The sequence below is a fragment of the Carya illinoinensis genome, chromosome 14 (genome assembly GCF_018687715.1).
Source record: "Carya illinoinensis cultivar Pawnee chromosome 14, C.illinoinensisPawnee_v1, whole genome shotgun sequence".
Taxonomy (NCBI): Eukaryota; Viridiplantae; Streptophyta; class Magnoliopsida; order Fagales; family Juglandaceae; genus Carya; species Carya illinoinensis.
This window is the reverse complement of record NC_056765.1, coordinates 19,500,588-19,518,498: the sequence shown is the minus strand read 5'-3', so window position 1 is coordinate 19,518,498 and position 17,911 is coordinate 19,500,588. Positions and strand designations below refer to the sequence as shown.

Below are 17,911 nucleotides of genomic sequence, written 5' to 3'. Positions count from 1 at the left end.
TGTATATATATTAATCGTATTTTATATATATAATTATAATGTTATATTAATCTGTTATATAATTATATATGTAATGTATATATATTATGTATATATATTAATCGTATTTTATATATATAATTATAATGTTAATTGTTATATATATCTGTCATATATAATAATATGATTATATATGATTATAATCTATTATATATATTATATATATAATGTATATATATTAATCGTATTTTATATATATAATTATAATGTTAATTGTTATATATATCTGTCATATATAATAATATGATTATATATGATTATAATCTATTATATATATTATATATATAATGTATATATATTAATCGTATTTTATATATATAATTATAATGTTAATTGTTATATATATCTGTTATATATAATAATATGATTATATATGATTATAATCTGTTATATATATTATATATATAATGTATATAAATCTGTTATATAATTTGTTGTGTAATGTATATATATATAAGAGATTAATTATTTATATAAATTGAGAGAAGATGAGTGAACAACTTAGATTAGAGTCTTAGACTTGTGATGTTTGCCATGTTGCAAACTAACTACTGGGATATTTTGTGTTATGTTTGCCAATTTTCAAATTTGTGATGTTGTATAACATTTATATTTTGTTTTATAATTTAGATGGATTCTTCTTCGTCTCCTATTGATGTTGATACAAATGAAACTCAACCAACTATTAATTTGGAAGAAGATGTGAGAGAGACCAATGTCCCAAAACCCCTTAGTGCCCCTACTAGTAGTACTTGTCCATTACCTAAGAAATGGAAAGGGACGGACAAGTCGATTGTATGGGATCATTTTACGAAGGTGGATGGTTGTCCTGTAGATGATCCAAAAGCTAAATGTAATTATTATGGCAAGATGTATGCTTGCCACTCAAAGAGGAACTGAACTTCAACGATGCAAAATCATTTGCCTTCATGTCGTAAAAATCCTCATAAACGTGGACCTTTGGATAGGTATCAAAAAACATTGATAGGTGAGGCATCACCTGAGGAGTGGATTGGAGAGAGTGATGGTAGTACATTAAGGACTCTTGTAACTCACAAATTTAGTGAAGAGATTGCGAGGTTGGCTATTGCAGAAATGGTAATTGTTGATGAAATGCCATTTAGGGTTGTTGAAGGACAGGGATTTAGAAAATTTGCTTGGTCTCTTGAACCCCGGTTTAATGTTCCATGTCGTGTCACAGTTGCAAGAGATTGTATGAAGTTGTATGAAGTAGAAAAGGGGAAGCTTAAAAAAGTGTTTAGAGATGGTGGCATGAGGATTTCCTTGACGACAGATACATGGACATCAGTACAGAATTTGAATTATATGTGTCTGACTGCACATTTCATTGATAAGAATTGGAAATTGCAGAAAAAAATAATTAACTTTTGTTTAATCCCTAATCATCGAGGGATACCATTAGAAGATATGTTGAGTCGTGCTTGCTTGATTGGGGTATTGATAGAATATTTACTGTAACTGTTGATAATGCAAGTTCGAATGATACTGCAATTTCCTATTTGAAACAGTTTTTGACAGGGAATTTGTTGGGGGGTAAGTATATGCACATGAGATGTTGTGCTCACATATTAAATCTTATTGTGAGTGAGGGTTTGAAGGAGTACAATGATGCAATTACAATGGTTAGAAATGCAGTGAGATATGTGCGTTCATCCCCAGCAAGATTAGAGAAGTTTAAGAGATGTGCAGAAAAAGAAAAAATTGATTGTAAGAAAATGTTGTGTCTTGATGTACAGACACGATGGAACTCAACCTATTTGATGTTGGAGGCAGCTGAGACGTTTGAGAAGGCTTTCAGGCGGATGGAGAGTGAGGATTATAATTTCCTCTCTTACTTTGATGATGGGCACATGGGACCTCCTAAAGCTATAGAATGGGAGACAGTGCGGGTGTTTGTCAAGTTTTTAGAGATGTTTTATGAAGCCACTACGAGATTTTCTGGATCTTTATATGTGACAGCTAACACCAGTTTTTTAGAGATTTGTGATCTCCAAACAGAATTGATTATGTTGAGTGAGAGTACTAATACTTGTTTGAAGAGTATGGCCATAAACATGAGAACCAAATATGATAAGTATTGGGGGTCATTAGATAGGATGAACTTGTTCATGTTAATTGCTGTTGTGCTTGATCCACGAAGCAAGTTAGGACTTCTTTCTTTTCATTTGAAGAAAATCCATGATGAGTTTCGTGCTAAGGAGTTGGTTTCAAATGTGAGACAGGTATTAGCAGATTTGTATGAAGAGTATAATGCTACATTCGGTTCCACCACGAGTACTCCAGTTTCTCAACCCCCTCCAATATCTAGATCCATGAATGTTAGTGATGGCAAACATGAGACCAAATGGTTCAAGGAGTGGTATAGGGCATCTTCCACCATGGGAGCAGGTATTACCAAAACTGAAGTGGATTGATATTTATCAAATGCTTGTGAGGCACTCAGCGAATCATTTGACTTGTTGACTTGGTGGAAAATAAATGAGGCTAACTATCCTATACTTGCGAGGATTGCACGAGACTTATTAGCCATGCCTGTTTCCACAGTTGCATCCGAGTCAGCATTTAGCACGGGAGGTCGTGTGCTTGATCCTTTTAGGAGTTCGTTGGCTCCGAGAACTGTTGAGGCACTTATTTGCACTCAAAATTGATTAAGGCATCCGGCAACACACATTGATATCCGAGAGGCTATGGATAATGTCGAGAGCTTTGTAGTAGAATCGGGTAATGTTTTCAAATTTTCATTGTAATTTAATTTTGCATATTTTTCATAATATGAATTCACTAACATTTGATATTTTATTCTTATTTATTCTTATAGAGTTGACCGCACAATCGAACGTGACAAGTATTGACGATTGAAGATTGAAGACTTGAAGCAATATTTTTCATTTATTTATATTATTTGTTGTGCTTGTATTTTTGTTATGCTTAAGACAATTTGGTTTGTTTTTAAAATTTGTAATATGTAATACTAAATATCTAGTGAAGTTGTTTTTATTTATTTTTAATTATGTAGTAAGTAATATAGTAATTAGTTAGTTAATATGATGAATGCTTTGGTTATTTATTATTTTTATTTATTTATAATAAATAATTATGATAAATGATGAATTATTAGTTAACAACAAAAAATTAAAAAGATGTTGGATGATGAATTCAGGAAAAATATATATATATATAACAAAAAAAAATCCAAACATATTGGATAAAATGGCCAAAACAGTGCCTCAAACCGGGCCCAAAACCCACGGCCCAAACAGGGGGAACCGACCGGAACCGGCCGACAAAGGAACCGGCCGGTTTCCTTCCTCCAGCACGGTCGGTTTCGGCCGGTTGATGTATTGTTTTTTTAAGAACCGGTCGGTTTCGGTTTAGGCCTAAAACCGAAACCGGCTGGTCAGTTTTCAGCCCTACTCCCAAGTATTATCTCTCCTTTTCAATCGGCTTTCGTTCCAGGTCAAAATATAAAGGAAAATTCAATTATCGCTCATGAACTGTTTCATCATCTCAAAAAATTGAAAGGAAAGAAGGGTCAAATGGCAATCAAACTAAATATGGAGAAAGCATTCGACTTTATAGAATGGGATTTCTTGTTTGCAATAATGAAAGCCTTGGGATACAGTAACAAGTGGATCAATCTCGTCAGAGAGTGTATAACAACGGCAACCTTCTCGGTACTCATAAGCGGCTCCCCTCGAGGCTTTTTCAAAGCCGAAAGGGGACTCAGACAAGGTGATCTAATCTCACCCTTCCTGTTCATTCTATGCACTAAAGTCCTATCAAGACTAATTGCTAGATCAGAAGCCATGGGCACCTTGAAAGGACTCAAAGTCAGCAGAAATTGTCCGCCAATCTCACATCTTCTCTTCGCAGATGATCTTATCATTTTTGGAAAAGCTGAAGAAACCGTAGCAAGGAACATAAGCAGAAATCTGGATAAGTACCAGGAATGGTCAGGCCAATGAATCAACAAAGAAAAATCATCAATCTACATTACAGGCATTACGAATCAAGCAGTAAGGAGGGCTATCACTGAGCAATTGGAATACAAAGAAACAAATCCCAAAATGAAATATCTCGGATCCAAACCTCCTTTGGAAGATCCAAGAAAGAAAACTACAAGGAGTTGTTGGATAAAATAAATTCCAAGCTAGAAGGATGGAGATCAAAGTTACTCTCACAAGCAGGAAGAACGATGCTAATTCGAACAGTGGCTAGTACCATACCCACATACCAAATGTCGACTCATCTTCTACCAAAATTCGTGTGTAAGTCAATGAATACGAGCTTCAAAAATTTCTGGTGGGGCACAAAGAAGGATCAGAAGCACAAGCTCTATCTAAAATCGTGGAAGTCGATCTGTCAACCAAAAAATGAAGGTGGCTTAGGATTGAGATTGATGGAAAATATGAACATGGCACTACTAGCCAAGACAGGATGGGAAATAAGCCAAGCAAACACCAATGTATGGCACTCGATCCTTACAAAAAAATATCTGAAGACAAACACTTTCTGGCAAGTAACCCCAAAGGTAACGGATTCTATCTTTTGGAAGCATTTACTACAAACTCGCAAACTGCTAGAACAAGATATGTGTTATCAAATCTCCAATGGAACCTCAGTGAGTGCTTGGATAGATCCATGGATACCATCCCTTGAAAGTTTCAGGCTGAATCCGCTCAGTCATATTACGGATCTATCTCCATCACTCAAAGTTTCAGATTTCATCATCCAAGAATCTCACTATTGGAACCTGCCAAAAATGAAACAATTCTTCAGCCACGAAAGCATCAAAGAAATCTTGAAGATACCACTTCCAAGCACAAGATTAAGAGAGGACCGCCACATATGGGTCAAAAACCACAACGGGAAATTCTCAGTCAAAACAGCTTATCATCTGGCAGCAAAAAGCAACAATGGCATCCAAGTAAGTAACTCAAACATGGATAATACAGCTTTTGAGAAGATCTGGAAATTAAAAATTCATGACCGACATAAGCTCCTTCTATGGAAAATTTTCTGGGATATACCACCCACGAGAGGAATTCTGAAGAGATTCTTATCATCCATGCCATCTCTCCTTTGCCCTTTATGCAATGAGCAAGAAGAGACTTTGTTTCATCTCTTTATAGAGTGCCCCATCTCAAGAATCTTGTGGAGACAAAGTAGATGGCCTTTAAATATTTCTCAGTGGTAACCAACACTATTCAGGAATGGATTACACTAATTCTCAATCCAAATCAGAAGCTAGGACTAAACCCTCAGGATGTTCACCCTTTTCAAATTTTTGCGGCTCTCATTATGGATTTTACGTGGCGGATGAGAAATGAGGCAGTCTACAATCAAACAGTCATTCCATTGCAGAAAGCAAAAGAACTACTTTTTTCCTCCTATCAAGAAAATCTAAATGCCTAGAAAATGAAAAGTACTCATCAGATCAACCAACCTTGGGAGCAACCTGAACCCAAATGTCATAAGTATCTCTTTTGACGCTGCAGTCAGGAACTCTTCTTCATGGGCTTCAGCGATAAGTCGAGACGCACAAGGGAAAGTGTTATAAGTATGGGCAGAAAAAGTAGGCACATCAATTGCAGTAGTAACTGAAGCACTTGCAGCCAAACTTGCTATTAATAGAGCAAATGTCTCTCAGCCCCCGAAAATCTCTTTTGAAGGAGACTCTCTCATAGTTATATCATCCATCCAAGGCATATCTTCTCATTGGCAAATATCTCCTATTCTAGATGATATTGGTTTTCTTTTAGATCTACACCAAGGATGGTCCTTTAAAAAAAAATCAATCGATCTCAAAATTGATTTGTGCATTTTGTGGCGCAATGGGCAGCAACCAATGGTATCGTTGGTCGCATTCCAGTAGCTATTTTACCTTCCAGTATTGTAACTATAGACAGTGGCAAAGACCCTCCTGTTTCTTCTTCAGTTCATTAATATATATATGCAAGCTTGATTAGAAAAAAAAAAAAAAAAAAAAAAAAAAAAAACAACAACAACAACAAAATTCAACATCAAGATGCTAACCAAGACATGCATTAACTCCAAATGGCAATTCTAAGCTTTAACACTTTACAAATCCATCAAATATTTCCATAAAATGCTTCCATTGACTCGGTAACACAACCATCCAATTCATACCGAAAATTCTTAGGAAAAGTTTACTCACCAAACAGGAATTCTTGAGGCTTAGCGATCGTTTTTGCTATACTAACCACCAGTTAACTCCCTCTCGATTTCTCACATTGTGGATGGTGAGTTTGTGTTGAGCTTTGTGTGTTTGTGAGAAAGAAGAACAGAGGAGTATATAAGAAGGAACTCTTGGGTTGCAGCACAGAAATTTAAAAAAAAAAATAATAATATATAAAGTGTGGAAGCCACTAGTATCGCCCAAGGGACTCTCTCACAAGCTTGTGTTTAACAAACTTAGGGCTCAAGATTGATTGAAGGGACAAGTTTTAACTTGTGTAAGAATGCAGAGGATTGATGGACACATGAGAAGGGTCAGAAAGTTCTCATTTTTTCAACAAAAATCAGAAACTAGTTGCTGGTTTTGGTGCTAAACTCGCGAATCTGGAGTCAAGAATCAAGATTGTTCTTTAGATGCCACATGTGAAACTTAGCTTGGCTCATATTCCCACCATGATGATGCTGCATAGCTGTACATATGATAAGAGACTTCACTCAAGGAGACATGCAGATGCCGAGCATATCAAGCTAGCATCTCTTCTTCTTCTATTATTATTATTATTATTATTATTATTATTATTATTATTATTATTATTATTATTGTAAAATCAGCTCCTCTATCACCAATCAATAGCTAGTCGATAAGCATTAGAAACAACACCTAACCATTGGATCATATAGCCCAACACATGTCCAAAGGATTGGAAAAGTTGATCAAGGAGGTCAGTTGTTTATGTTTCAGCCGATCCTTCTCTTCTTCTGTCGACGCCACCATCCATCTATCACATAGTTATTGGTCATCAAGATTAGGGATGTCAAATCGTGTTAACGGGTCGTATTCATGTCATGTCAAAGCATATATCATACTATATAGGTTAATCATAACCTGATCCATTAAGTTTATCGTGTTAAAATCTCAAACCCTAACACAACCCATTAACATAACGGATAATGTCGTATCAACTCGTTTTGACTCATTAGTAAATATTACGAAATAAATTAACACGACACAATATAATTCGTTTCAAACTATTTATGTAAATTGGTTGAATATGTTCGAAATTAACTCGTTTGACCTGATTAGTAGAATTTTATATAAATATTAAAATCACAATATCTATAAAAATTATAGAACTAACTACAAGTCTAAAATTACAATCCAAATAATAAAAATATCGAAATTATTTTACTTTTAGGTGTAAATATATAATTGTAACTTTAACTTTCTTAACGTGTCATAACGGGTTATAATAGGTCAAAACTGGTTGACCCGTTATTAACATCTTAAGCAATCGTGTCTTAACAGGTTAACCCGTTTTAACCTGAACCCATTAAAACTAAACTCTAACATGCTATTATCGTGTCGTGGTCGTATTGGATTAACGGGTCGTATAACATATCGTTATCCCTAATCAGGATATTTAGAGAATGTTTTAAAAAGGAGATAAAATGAAAATTTTATAAATAATAATCAAATCATTTATAAATATTAATAAAATAGTTTGATATAAGTGTTTATTGAGTTTTGAAAAATAAGAGAGAAAAAATTTAATGAAAAATATTATAAAGTTAAAATATTGTTAAAATATAATTTTTATTTTAAAATTTGAAAAACTTTAATTATTATTTTTATTTAAAAAGTTAGGAAATTTGTAATGATTAGTTAAAAAAATTATAATGAAAATTTTAAAACTATTAGTATTTGAATGATGTTTAGGAAATAAATGAAATGAGATAAGATGGAATGGAATGGAATGAAAAATATTTCCAAACATACCAAGGCTCATTTGGAGAATGAAATGAGAATTTTGTAAATAGTAGTAAGATCATTTATGAATAGTAATTAAATAGTTTGAGTTGAGTATTTTTTAAGATTTGAAAAATGAGAAAAAAAAAGTTGAATAAAAAATATTATAAAGTTAAAATATTGTTAGAATATAGTTTTATAATATTATTTTTGTTTGGTTATTTGAAAAAGTTGAATTGTTTTTTATTTTTTGTTTAAAATTTTGAAAAAATTATAATGATTAGTTTGAAAATTTTATATTTTGAATTAGGTTTAGGAAAGAGATGAGTGAGGGTGGGGTGGGCTCAACCCCCACCCCACAAATACCCCGCCCTACCCCGCATATATATAATAATATAATTATATATATATATTAATATATAAGTATATAAAAAAATACTCCATACATCAAAATGGCGCTATTTTGCTGATTCCTCATCTCTCTCATCACTAATTCTCTCTAATGTGTCTAACCCACTCACACTGCCAGTACCCTTGGCGCTGCTCCGTTCAGTCGTGACCTGTTGCCTTTCAATCGTGATTCGTTGGCATCCTTGTCTATTGCCGAAGGTAAGTTCCCCTTCTCCATGGCTTGTTCAAACTTCCAGAATGCTCTCCTTTTTTTTTTTTTTTTGAGTTATGGATTAAGGAGGATGGGATTAAATTGAGGAGTTGGAAGATGAGATTGTGAATTGTGTGCTGTGGAGGATTGATTTGTGCATGTGTTTGTATGATTGTAATTTGTAAATTCTTTGAATTTTTGGAGTAAAATTGTCTAGGGTTTTGGATTGGACCCATAAACTAATTTAGGGTTCCAATCCGAAAATCCTAGACAGGGTTTTTTGGATTGGAACCCTAAATTAGTTTAGACTGGTTTAATCTGAAACTCTAAATTAATTTAGGATTTTGAAAAACCGTCTCTATTTTTTGCAAACTTTGGTTGGTGTCTTGGTTAAAACATTACAACATTATTGCTTGGATACTGTTGTTTTTGTATGAAGTAAATTATTTTGGAACAATGTCATTATGTTTATACCTTTCATGTTATAGTTTTGGAACAATGTTAAATATCTTGGAACATCTATGGCTATATTGTAATAATATAGAATTTATTTTGCAGTTTGATTAATCATTGGCTTCATTTTATTTTAGAAGATTAGAAAAATGTATGTTAGATAAAATGATAAATATGACACTTAATGTTTCAGATTTTATGATCTCGATTCTCACAGTCTCACAATAGTCGGCACAACTTACTTTTCTACCACTATAGCCACCCCAAATTCTATTGATGAATGAAATGATATTATTTTGTTTATTTAGTTAATTGTAATGTTGCTACAATAGTAAAATTTGTAATTTTTTTTACATGAATTTGTAATTTTGTAATAGTTATCTCTTAATTATCTTATAATATACTAATAGCTTAGTTATGATTTTTAGTTAATAGTTGCAACTTAGTAGTATACTAGTTTATAATTTTGTAAATTATTTTTTGTTATTTTTATTATTAAAGTTTGTATTTTTTTAATTTTTTTTTACTTCTATTCTGGGTCATTTGGGGCCCAGAATCCTAATTAGGCTTGTGGCCCAATCCTAGTGGGCGAGGGGTGGATAAATTAAATGTCCACTCCTACACCCCGACACTCGGATGGGGTACCCCACCCCCACACACCAAGGACAGGTGCCGAGGTTGAAAACCCTAACCCCCACACATGTGGGGGCAAGTAGCACCCTATCCTGAATAACCACACGTTGGAGATCACGAGTAAAAGATGTTAGGTGAGAATTTGCTCCGCATGAGATATGTCAAAGAATACTCATCTACCAGTCATAATGGAAATATTAAGAACAAAACATACATTCAATATACACATCATTATGGGTTTAAAAGTAAAGAAACCAAAATTACATTCCAAAATCTGGAATGGAAGATAAATTTGATTAAATCCTAATACATGTCTGATGCATTATTAAAACGTATTATCTATTTGATTAAGAGTAGACTAAAAACTATAACTCATTCTCAAAAAATAAACCAAGATAAATATGGGGGAAAAGAACCTGCCAAGCAAACAGAGCTAAAAAAGAAAAAAAAATGACACACAAACATTACAAATAATGAAATTAATACACTCATTTATCGAGTATCCACCGCAAACAAATATTCAAAAGGAAAATGTTGGGCCACCGACAATGGTGCTCTTAAAAGTGATTGGTACTATATTTTTTTATTGATTAAATAAGAAATATTTTTTAATAAATTTATATATATATATTTTAAAAATACAAGGACTTTTAAAAATTAAACAGACGCCAGTAAAGACTTTTCAAACATTAAGAGCATTGTTATTGGTTTGTGTATATGCATATGTAAAAATACCTTTTTTAGATATTGAGTTTATTATTTAAGTAAAATTTTCACATTGAATTATGTATTTTTGAATTAAAATAATATTATTTTATTATTTTATTATTATTAATTTTTTTATTTTTTTTTATTTTTATAAATTTTGCAATTAGCACTCACTACAAATTTCATTATTTAACCTATGCTCAAAAACATCAATTAAATTTACCAATTTCATTTATCAAAATGATCAAATTTATCTGAGAATATCTTCTCCCAAATTCTTCCATTTTTTAACAAATTATAGCCTCCAATGATAGTTTGCCATGTAGACACCACATTATCTCAATTCTACTCTTAACCGCACCACATTTTGTTTTCCTCACTCCCGATCCTTCCTCCCCCATCTCTCTCTCTCTCTCCTTCCCAAGAAATACCTCACCGAAGCCTCTCTCTCTCTCTCTCTCTCTCATTTTTTTATTCTGATCTGGGTCTGGCATTTGAAATCTTGGTCTTCATTGGCCTCTACATGATTTCCGAGAAAGTGGAGGTATGGGAGGGTCTTCGTTGGTCTTCCATTTTCCTACAAGTTTTGTTACCTTCAGTGGTAGAAGATGTTCTTCAACAAAATGGTAACAGATTGAGTGATGGGTTTAGCTTCGAGGAAGGCTAAGGAAGCTTGTATGAACAATCATTCTCTTGAAGTATTTTTGCTTTCTTTTGTTAAAAATAAATTTCTAAAATTTCATTATATAACGAATTTTTGAGAGAGGGTCTTGAGAGTTGTTGAATTAAAACTGGAACTAGCTTGAGAAACAGAAGTGGGCCAGGTTTTGGGAGATAGGGTTACGTTTTGGAAGAGACTCTGATCCTGTATTTTGAAGTTCATTCTTAGACAAATGAGAGGAAATGTCAGGAGCTCCTCCGCTGGTCTAGGAGGTCGTACGACATGTGGCGGTGGGGTGGGTTCCTTTGATAGTTTTGGATTTGCTGGAGAAAATACTCTCACGGGTTTAGAATGGATTTTGATTTGAGTTGTGCTACAGAGCACACTACAATTTTAACACACTGGCCGGTGTTATACAGTAAAAATATAATAAAAACATATATTATAAAACATAGGCCAAAACACACACAAATTCTTATTTTTCCTTTCATTTTTTTTCAGAAAAGAGAAGCGAGATAAGAGGGAAAAAAATGTAATTTGCTTGTGTATGTAATGAAATTTTTATACATTTATCTGTTTGTTAGATAAACTTTTTTTGCATTCATTTGTTTGTGTATTTAACTTGTTAGATTCAAATTCTTTTTGCATTAATTTGTTTGTGTATTTTTGTGCATTATGTATGTGCATTAGACAAGATACGTACGAGAGTATATATGGGGATTTTGGAAGAGGTCTGACGTTTTAGGTTAGTGCAACAATAATGCGACATGTGCTATTTGCATGAGTTGGCAAAATGCATCATGTATTGTTCTGTCAAAGCAGATTGTAAATTGAACAGTACTCTGTGATGATTTCTATAGTGCCAAAACTTTGGATTCCCTAGTTTCGAATATTTTGCATTGAATTTGTGCTTCATTTAATTTAGTTTGTCAACTTCAATGTACATATCAGTATCTAAACAAATTGCTTGTTGCAATTCATTGGCCAAAGAGCATAATGGGCAAAGGAGAAGATAAACAACCCTTAAACCACTCATCGAAGATATCTTTGAGTGAATGGTCAAGTTCTACAAATGTGAGAAAAAGCACAAATTTGTTTTTTTGAATTTGTCCTCGTTGTTGTTGTTGATGTCAAAGTAATGCTATTTTTATTTTTAGGCTTATTATGAATCTTTGCCGGGCCTTTACCCCCATATATCCCTCCAGCACTCACTACTCATTCAAATTCATATACGCCTATTCCAAAACATAATGCTTCTGCAACTACTTACCCCTACATATGGGGAAGTCAGGTAAATTAATGACATGAGTTAGAAATGATTGCAAAACACTATTATTATTTACACTGCATTTTTTAATATTGTGTAGCCCCCTTATATCCAGCCATTTGAGAATCAAGTAAATTATTCCGGTTCATCTAGCGCGGGAACTAAGGAGCTCGCTGGAACTAAAGAAGGTATCCTTATAGACTCAAGCGAGTATCGTATTGAGCAACAAACTGACATTACTGATGGAAATGGTTAGTCATATTTTACTCTCATTTATTAAGCAAATGCTGATTGTTTCATATTTGTCGATTAAAAAAATGATATCATTATTGTGGCATGAACCAAAAGAACCAGGAGAACCAGAAGACAATCTTGATGTGGGGCTTGAGAGAGGTATTGATGATGAGAAGAATGAGAAAAAATCTGAAGTTGAGTTGGTCAACGCCCCGAAGTCAGGAATGATTTTTAAGAGAACATGTTGTTATTGAGTACTACAAGCGGTATGCAAAGCAAGCAGGCTTTGGTGTATTGACACAAAGAACAAAACGAGAATTAGATGGGACGATTAAATACATTACTGTTGGTTGTGCATGCGGTGGAAAGCACAAAAGTAGACAAACCGACATGTCAAAACCACGTCCAACAAAAAAAAAAATAGAATGCAAGGCCAAGATCAATGCCCAGAAAATTAATGGTGAGTGGTGTCTGACAACCATAGAGCTTGTCCACAATCATGGATTATTGAGTCCACAAAAATCTAGATATTTGAGATGTCATCAGAATATAGATTCATTCACCAAGTGGAAGCTAGAAGTTAATGATAGAGCGGGAATAAGGATGAATAAGAATTTTAATGCTTTAGTTGTTGAAGCCGGCGGCTTTAAGAACTTTGAGTTTATTGAAAAAGACTGCAGAAATTTCATTGACAAAGTGAGGCATCTTCACCTAGGTAAAGGAGGTGCTGGGGCGCTCCTTGATTATTTTGATAGGAAGCGCGATATGGACTATGATTTTTATGCCTCTATGGACTTGGACGATGAAGAGAGATTGCGGAATGTATTCTGGGTTGATACACTGAGCAAACCATCGTACCTATACTTTGGAGATGTTGTAACTTTTGGCATGACGTATTTGATTAATAGGTATGGGATGTCATTTACACCATTTGTTGGAGCTAATCATCATGGCCAATCTATACTTCTTGGTGCTGGATTAATATCCAGTGAAGATACACAATCATTCATGTGGTTATTTCGAACATGGTTGAAGTGTATGAATGATCGAGCTCTAGCTGCAATCATAACAGACCAAGATTGTGCCATGAAGAGTGGTATTGTAATTGTTTTCCCAAAAACTAAGCATAGATATTGTCTGTAGCACATCATGAAAAAACTCTTAGAAAAACTTAGCTCACATGCAATGTATAAATTTGGTCTAAAATCCAGCATTCAAGGTTGTTTGTACGACTCCCAAACATGTGAAGAATTTGAAGATAGTTGGGATAGGCTTCATGCTTACAAACTTGAGGACAACGCGTGGCTGAGTGGTGTATATAGTGAGCACTCATTTTGGGTATCAGGTTTCTTGAAAGATGTATTCTAGATTGGAATGAGTACCACACAGAGAAGTGAGAGCATGAATGCATTTTTTGATGGTTTTATACATTCGGGTACCACACTGAAAGAGTTTGTAGACCATTTTTGACAACGTCATTAAGAAAAAAAAATTGGGAATGAACAAGCTGCTGACTTTGTCTCATGCAACGCCGCAATACCACGTGTTTCATTTACCACCATAGAAAAACAGTTTCAAAATGTGTACTCAAATGCTAAGTTCAAGGAGGTGCAATCTAAAGTAATGAGAATGATATACTATAATTGCTCACTTGCTAGAACATAGGGTGCGATCTCCATGTATGACATCTCAGACACTTTGCAGATCGAGAACTTTATTAAATATGTCAAATTCTCTGTTTATTTGAATAATGAGGAGATCAAAGTGAAATACACATGTGCATTTCACTTTGTGTAGAAATGCATTTGCTGAAGTGATCCATGTTTGTTTGAGACTCGGGAAATTTTGTGTAGAAATGCATTTGCTGTATATAGACTTCATAAGAGGGATTCATCCTTACCATCTAATTACATTTTGAATCGCTTGAGAAAAAACTTGAAGCGTAAATACACTTTCATTAAAAGTAGTTATGACGACTTGCATGACAATCCCGATGCACGGAAGCATGAATACCTGATGAGGTTGTTTTGTGACGTAGCCCCAGATCTATTAACAAGTGAAGAGCATTACCCGAACATGGTGGACTATTTACTTGGAGTAAAAGCGGCTTTACGTGACTTGAGGCATTCAGTTAACAGACCAAGTACAGATGCTCCTATAGCCAAGGATAAGATTGTACTTAGTCCGAACGTTATAAGAGGCAAAGGGAGGTCATGAACAGCACAAAGAGTTTCAACAGTTGAAAAGGCTATAAAAAGAAAATAATCAAAGAATGATGGAAGTGGGGACCATAACAAAGTCAAAAATAGAAGAAAACTTGAGGTTTGTAAAATTGTAGAGTTTTCAGTTTTCTCTTTTTGGTAGTAATTAGATTGAACGGTTTTGAGTTTTTTTTTTTTTTTTATAAGTTTGATTTCAAGAGTTATATATATATATATATATATATGTATTGATTGTGCAGAGTTGTTTAGCAAGTGAATCATAATATAGTGCGACCCCTACTGATAATATCAACAATGTATAATTGTATGCCCATACTTACATACTTCACTTGTTTATGATTATACTTAATATTCTAACAGTGTTATTTTTAATGGAGGAAGTATGTACAACACGAAGCAGTCCATAATGGAAGAAGATGTTTAGCACAAGTGGAGTACCAAATTATGTGAACTATGGAGATTTCGTGTAAAAAAATGAGAGAGTTGATTTCCTGTAACGGTTCTAAAGAAGATGTTTTGCCTGTAATGTATGAATTTGGATATGAGAAGTGAGATAAGAAGAAAAAAAAGGTAATTTTTGTAGCTCTTAGTACTATGAATATTTGCCATTTCCTTTAATGGAAATATATTATCTTCTTTTTGCTGCTCTCAGTACTCTGAATATTTTGCTTCGACATAGCTACACAGCTATTGAAACTGTCCAAACATGTTCATATCTTATTTGTTTGAAATATATAGAAAAGGAAAAAGCCACGTGAAGATAATAGGCAAAACTGAAACTACTCATTCAATATTCATATAAGAGAGTAATGTTTACAACCAAACATTATCAAGTACAAAATATCCCTACTTCATGACTAAGTTGCTAGCATTGCCTTTACATTTACAATACTAAGGCAGAAGACCCTTTTGAGAGAGCTCTCTAGTGTTGCCAAAGTAGTTGAAAATAAATATCATAATCAATCTCCAGTACATGTACAAAGCAAGCCATGAACACCTCTTCTCCACCTTTTGCCTTCTAAGCTCATCCTCTTGGTTTTGTAATAGTCTTGACATTTGTACAAGTTGCATTCCCTTTTCTGAACTTCAATTTCTCTTTCGAAGATTTTATCTTCCCTTTTTGAAGTTCAAATTTGACATTGTTACTACTTAAAGTAATGAGAGACAAAAAAAAAAAAATTGCAATATATTAGTGTCATATACCATTGTTGTCTTTACATAAGATGAAACACCAACAGAGCATAAAGAAGATTAAGTTAGCTACAAATGCTTGAGCTGCTGTGCAAATGCCTAGATTCCCAACATCCCAACAGAGCATTCGAATGTTTTTCTTTCAAGCATCATCTGTAGCTTGAAAGAAAAACATTCGAATTTCAACCATTTTTTTTTCTTCCTACTGGTGCTTTCTTTGAGTTTGAAATAAACCTTTCCAAAGTAGTCTAGATGAAGCCTTGAGGTGTTTATCTCAAAAAAAAAAAAAAGTTCTTATGACTTCAAGACACAATTGTTTGCAATTCCACACAATCTATGCATAAAAGTTCTCTGCAAAACAATTCTACACAATCATACGCTTTGAAAAGTCTCTATAGGTGCACTTTCATCTCCACTGAATTTTGTAGCTTTTGTTTATTTCATTATCAATTAATTAGAGATGTAAAATTGATACACGGAACCAAAGGAAAAAAAAAAACTTGAACCCAGAACTCAACTTATACATGACTCAAATTACATGTTCAAAAATTAGTGAACCCACTTACAAGAGAGAGAGAGAGAGAGAGAGAGAGAGTATATTCTGGAAATGGGGAAACACTAGTGTCGACAAGGAGGCCATGAGAAGTGTTGATTCACTGGGTGCAGGAAGCGACTGATGAAAAATAAAAAGAATCTAAAGAAATCGGAAAGGGGAAGGGGAAGCAGGAACAGGAAGAGAGAGAGGAAGCAGGTAGAAGAAATTAGATTTTATGGATTTTTTTGTCTTTTTCAGATTTTGTGGGGATTGTTTTGTCTTTTTCATTTAGTGTGGATGGTAGGCTAAAGAATGGAATTTTTGTTTTGATTTTGTGTGATGCAGTGTAGGAGTTTTATATGTGCTTAGATGATGTCTAAGCTTATTATTGGCTTCCATTAAAATCACAATATCGGATGTTCCATTCTAAAAAGGATCTAAATTTATATATACACAAAAAATGAATCCCATGTGCTAAAAAACAACACATATTAACATGTGCTCAATATTACCAACAAATGTTAATATGTGCTGAAAAACAGTTTGTACCATCAACTTAATACGAATTCTATGTATTAAAATCAACTTTATGCAAGTTCCAAAAAGTAGATTTTGATACAAATTCATACACTTAATACAAATTCCTCCAAGTTCATTATAATACAAATTTCCAGCCCTACTAAAATGGAATACAAGCAGTGTAGAATACAAGTAGTAGAAACCAATACCAACACTGACAAGTCCTCCAGTATCTCCACCACCATCAAGCATCAACAAAAACCAGCAATCACCAACAAGTCCTCCAGCAGCTCCACCATCAACAAGCAAGAACAAAAACTAGCAACCGCCAATAACAAAATTGACTCAGTTGAAACCACTCACTAGCAACCAACCACCAACAAAATATAGTTCCATCAAGAGTTACAAAAAATGATTTTCATTTGATAGCAACCAATAGTACAATAATACCGAAAACATGTCACCACACAATCAAAACAAATTTATCAAAAACTGCTCAAAACCATGCGTACAACTATGTACAAGATATGGCCTTATTCCTTTGCTTTTTAATGATTTCCATTTGAAAATTATTGAAATACTCTTGCTGCATAGAATTCATGGAATCAATATTCAATTTCATAATTTTCATATCAGTTTTCTCTTCTTTAGAGCTACTAATTCATATCTTTCTTCTCTTAATTTCCATTTCAAGTTTTCTCTTCTAAATAAATAATAACTCAGATCTATCATTGTCAAATTTTATGTTTGGTTCTTTTCTCTCCAACATACAAGTCTACCTATCATCTTTCATTTGCCTTAAGGCATCATTAAATTTATTATCTTGTCTTTCCTTACATTTTCTTTATTTGCTTCTTTCTTTTTCAGCCTTTCTACCTAGAG

At 33.7% G+C, this 17,911-nt stretch overlaps 2 protein-coding genes and 1 long non-coding RNA gene across 11 annotated transcripts; 2 read left to right on the top strand and 1 right to left on the bottom strand.

The window, feature by feature from the left end:
- Window positions 1-3,596: 3,596 nt before the first annotated feature.
- LOC122293675 (secreted RxLR effector protein 78-like) lies at window positions 3,597-4,025 on the top strand. Its single transcript, XM_043102189.1, has one exon. It carries the CDS (start codon window positions 3,597-3,599, stop codon window positions 4,023-4,025), a length of 429 nt encoding a protein of 142 aa, XP_042958123.1.
- A 6,691-nt stretch (window positions 4,026-10,716) lies between these two features.
- LOC122294866 lies at window positions 10,717-15,435 on the top strand. 9 transcript variants are annotated; one of them, XR_006237774.1, is made up of 3 exons: window positions 10,747-10,944; window positions 12,052-12,135; window positions 12,219-15,435. XR_006237774.1 is itself a non-coding variant. In XM_043103854.1 (3 exons), the coding sequence occupies exons 1-3, from the start codon at window positions 10,924-10,926 to the stop codon at window positions 14,777-14,779; spliced, it is 351 nt and encodes a 116-aa protein (XP_042959788.1). In that variant the 5' UTR covers window positions 10,770-10,923; the 3' UTR covers window positions 14,780-15,435. The 9 variants fall into 9 exon arrangements, 1 of the variants encoding a protein (XP_042959788.1); XM_043103854.1 differs by lacking the exon at window positions 12,052-12,135 and having other exon boundaries at window positions 10,770-10,944; window positions 12,429-12,579; window positions 14,601-15,435; XR_006237773.1 differs by having other exon boundaries at window positions 10,717-10,944; window positions 12,052-15,435.
- Window positions 15,436-15,553: 118 nt separating this feature from the next.
- LOC122294867 lies at window positions 15,554-16,731 on the bottom strand. Its single transcript, XR_006237777.1, has 2 exons — window positions 16,542-16,731; window positions 15,554-15,929 (listed from the first exon to the last, which is right to left on the bottom strand). It is a non-coding gene; the product is annotated as an uncharacterized LOC122294867 (long non-coding RNA).
- Between the last annotated feature and the right edge of the window lie 1,180 nt (window positions 16,732-17,911).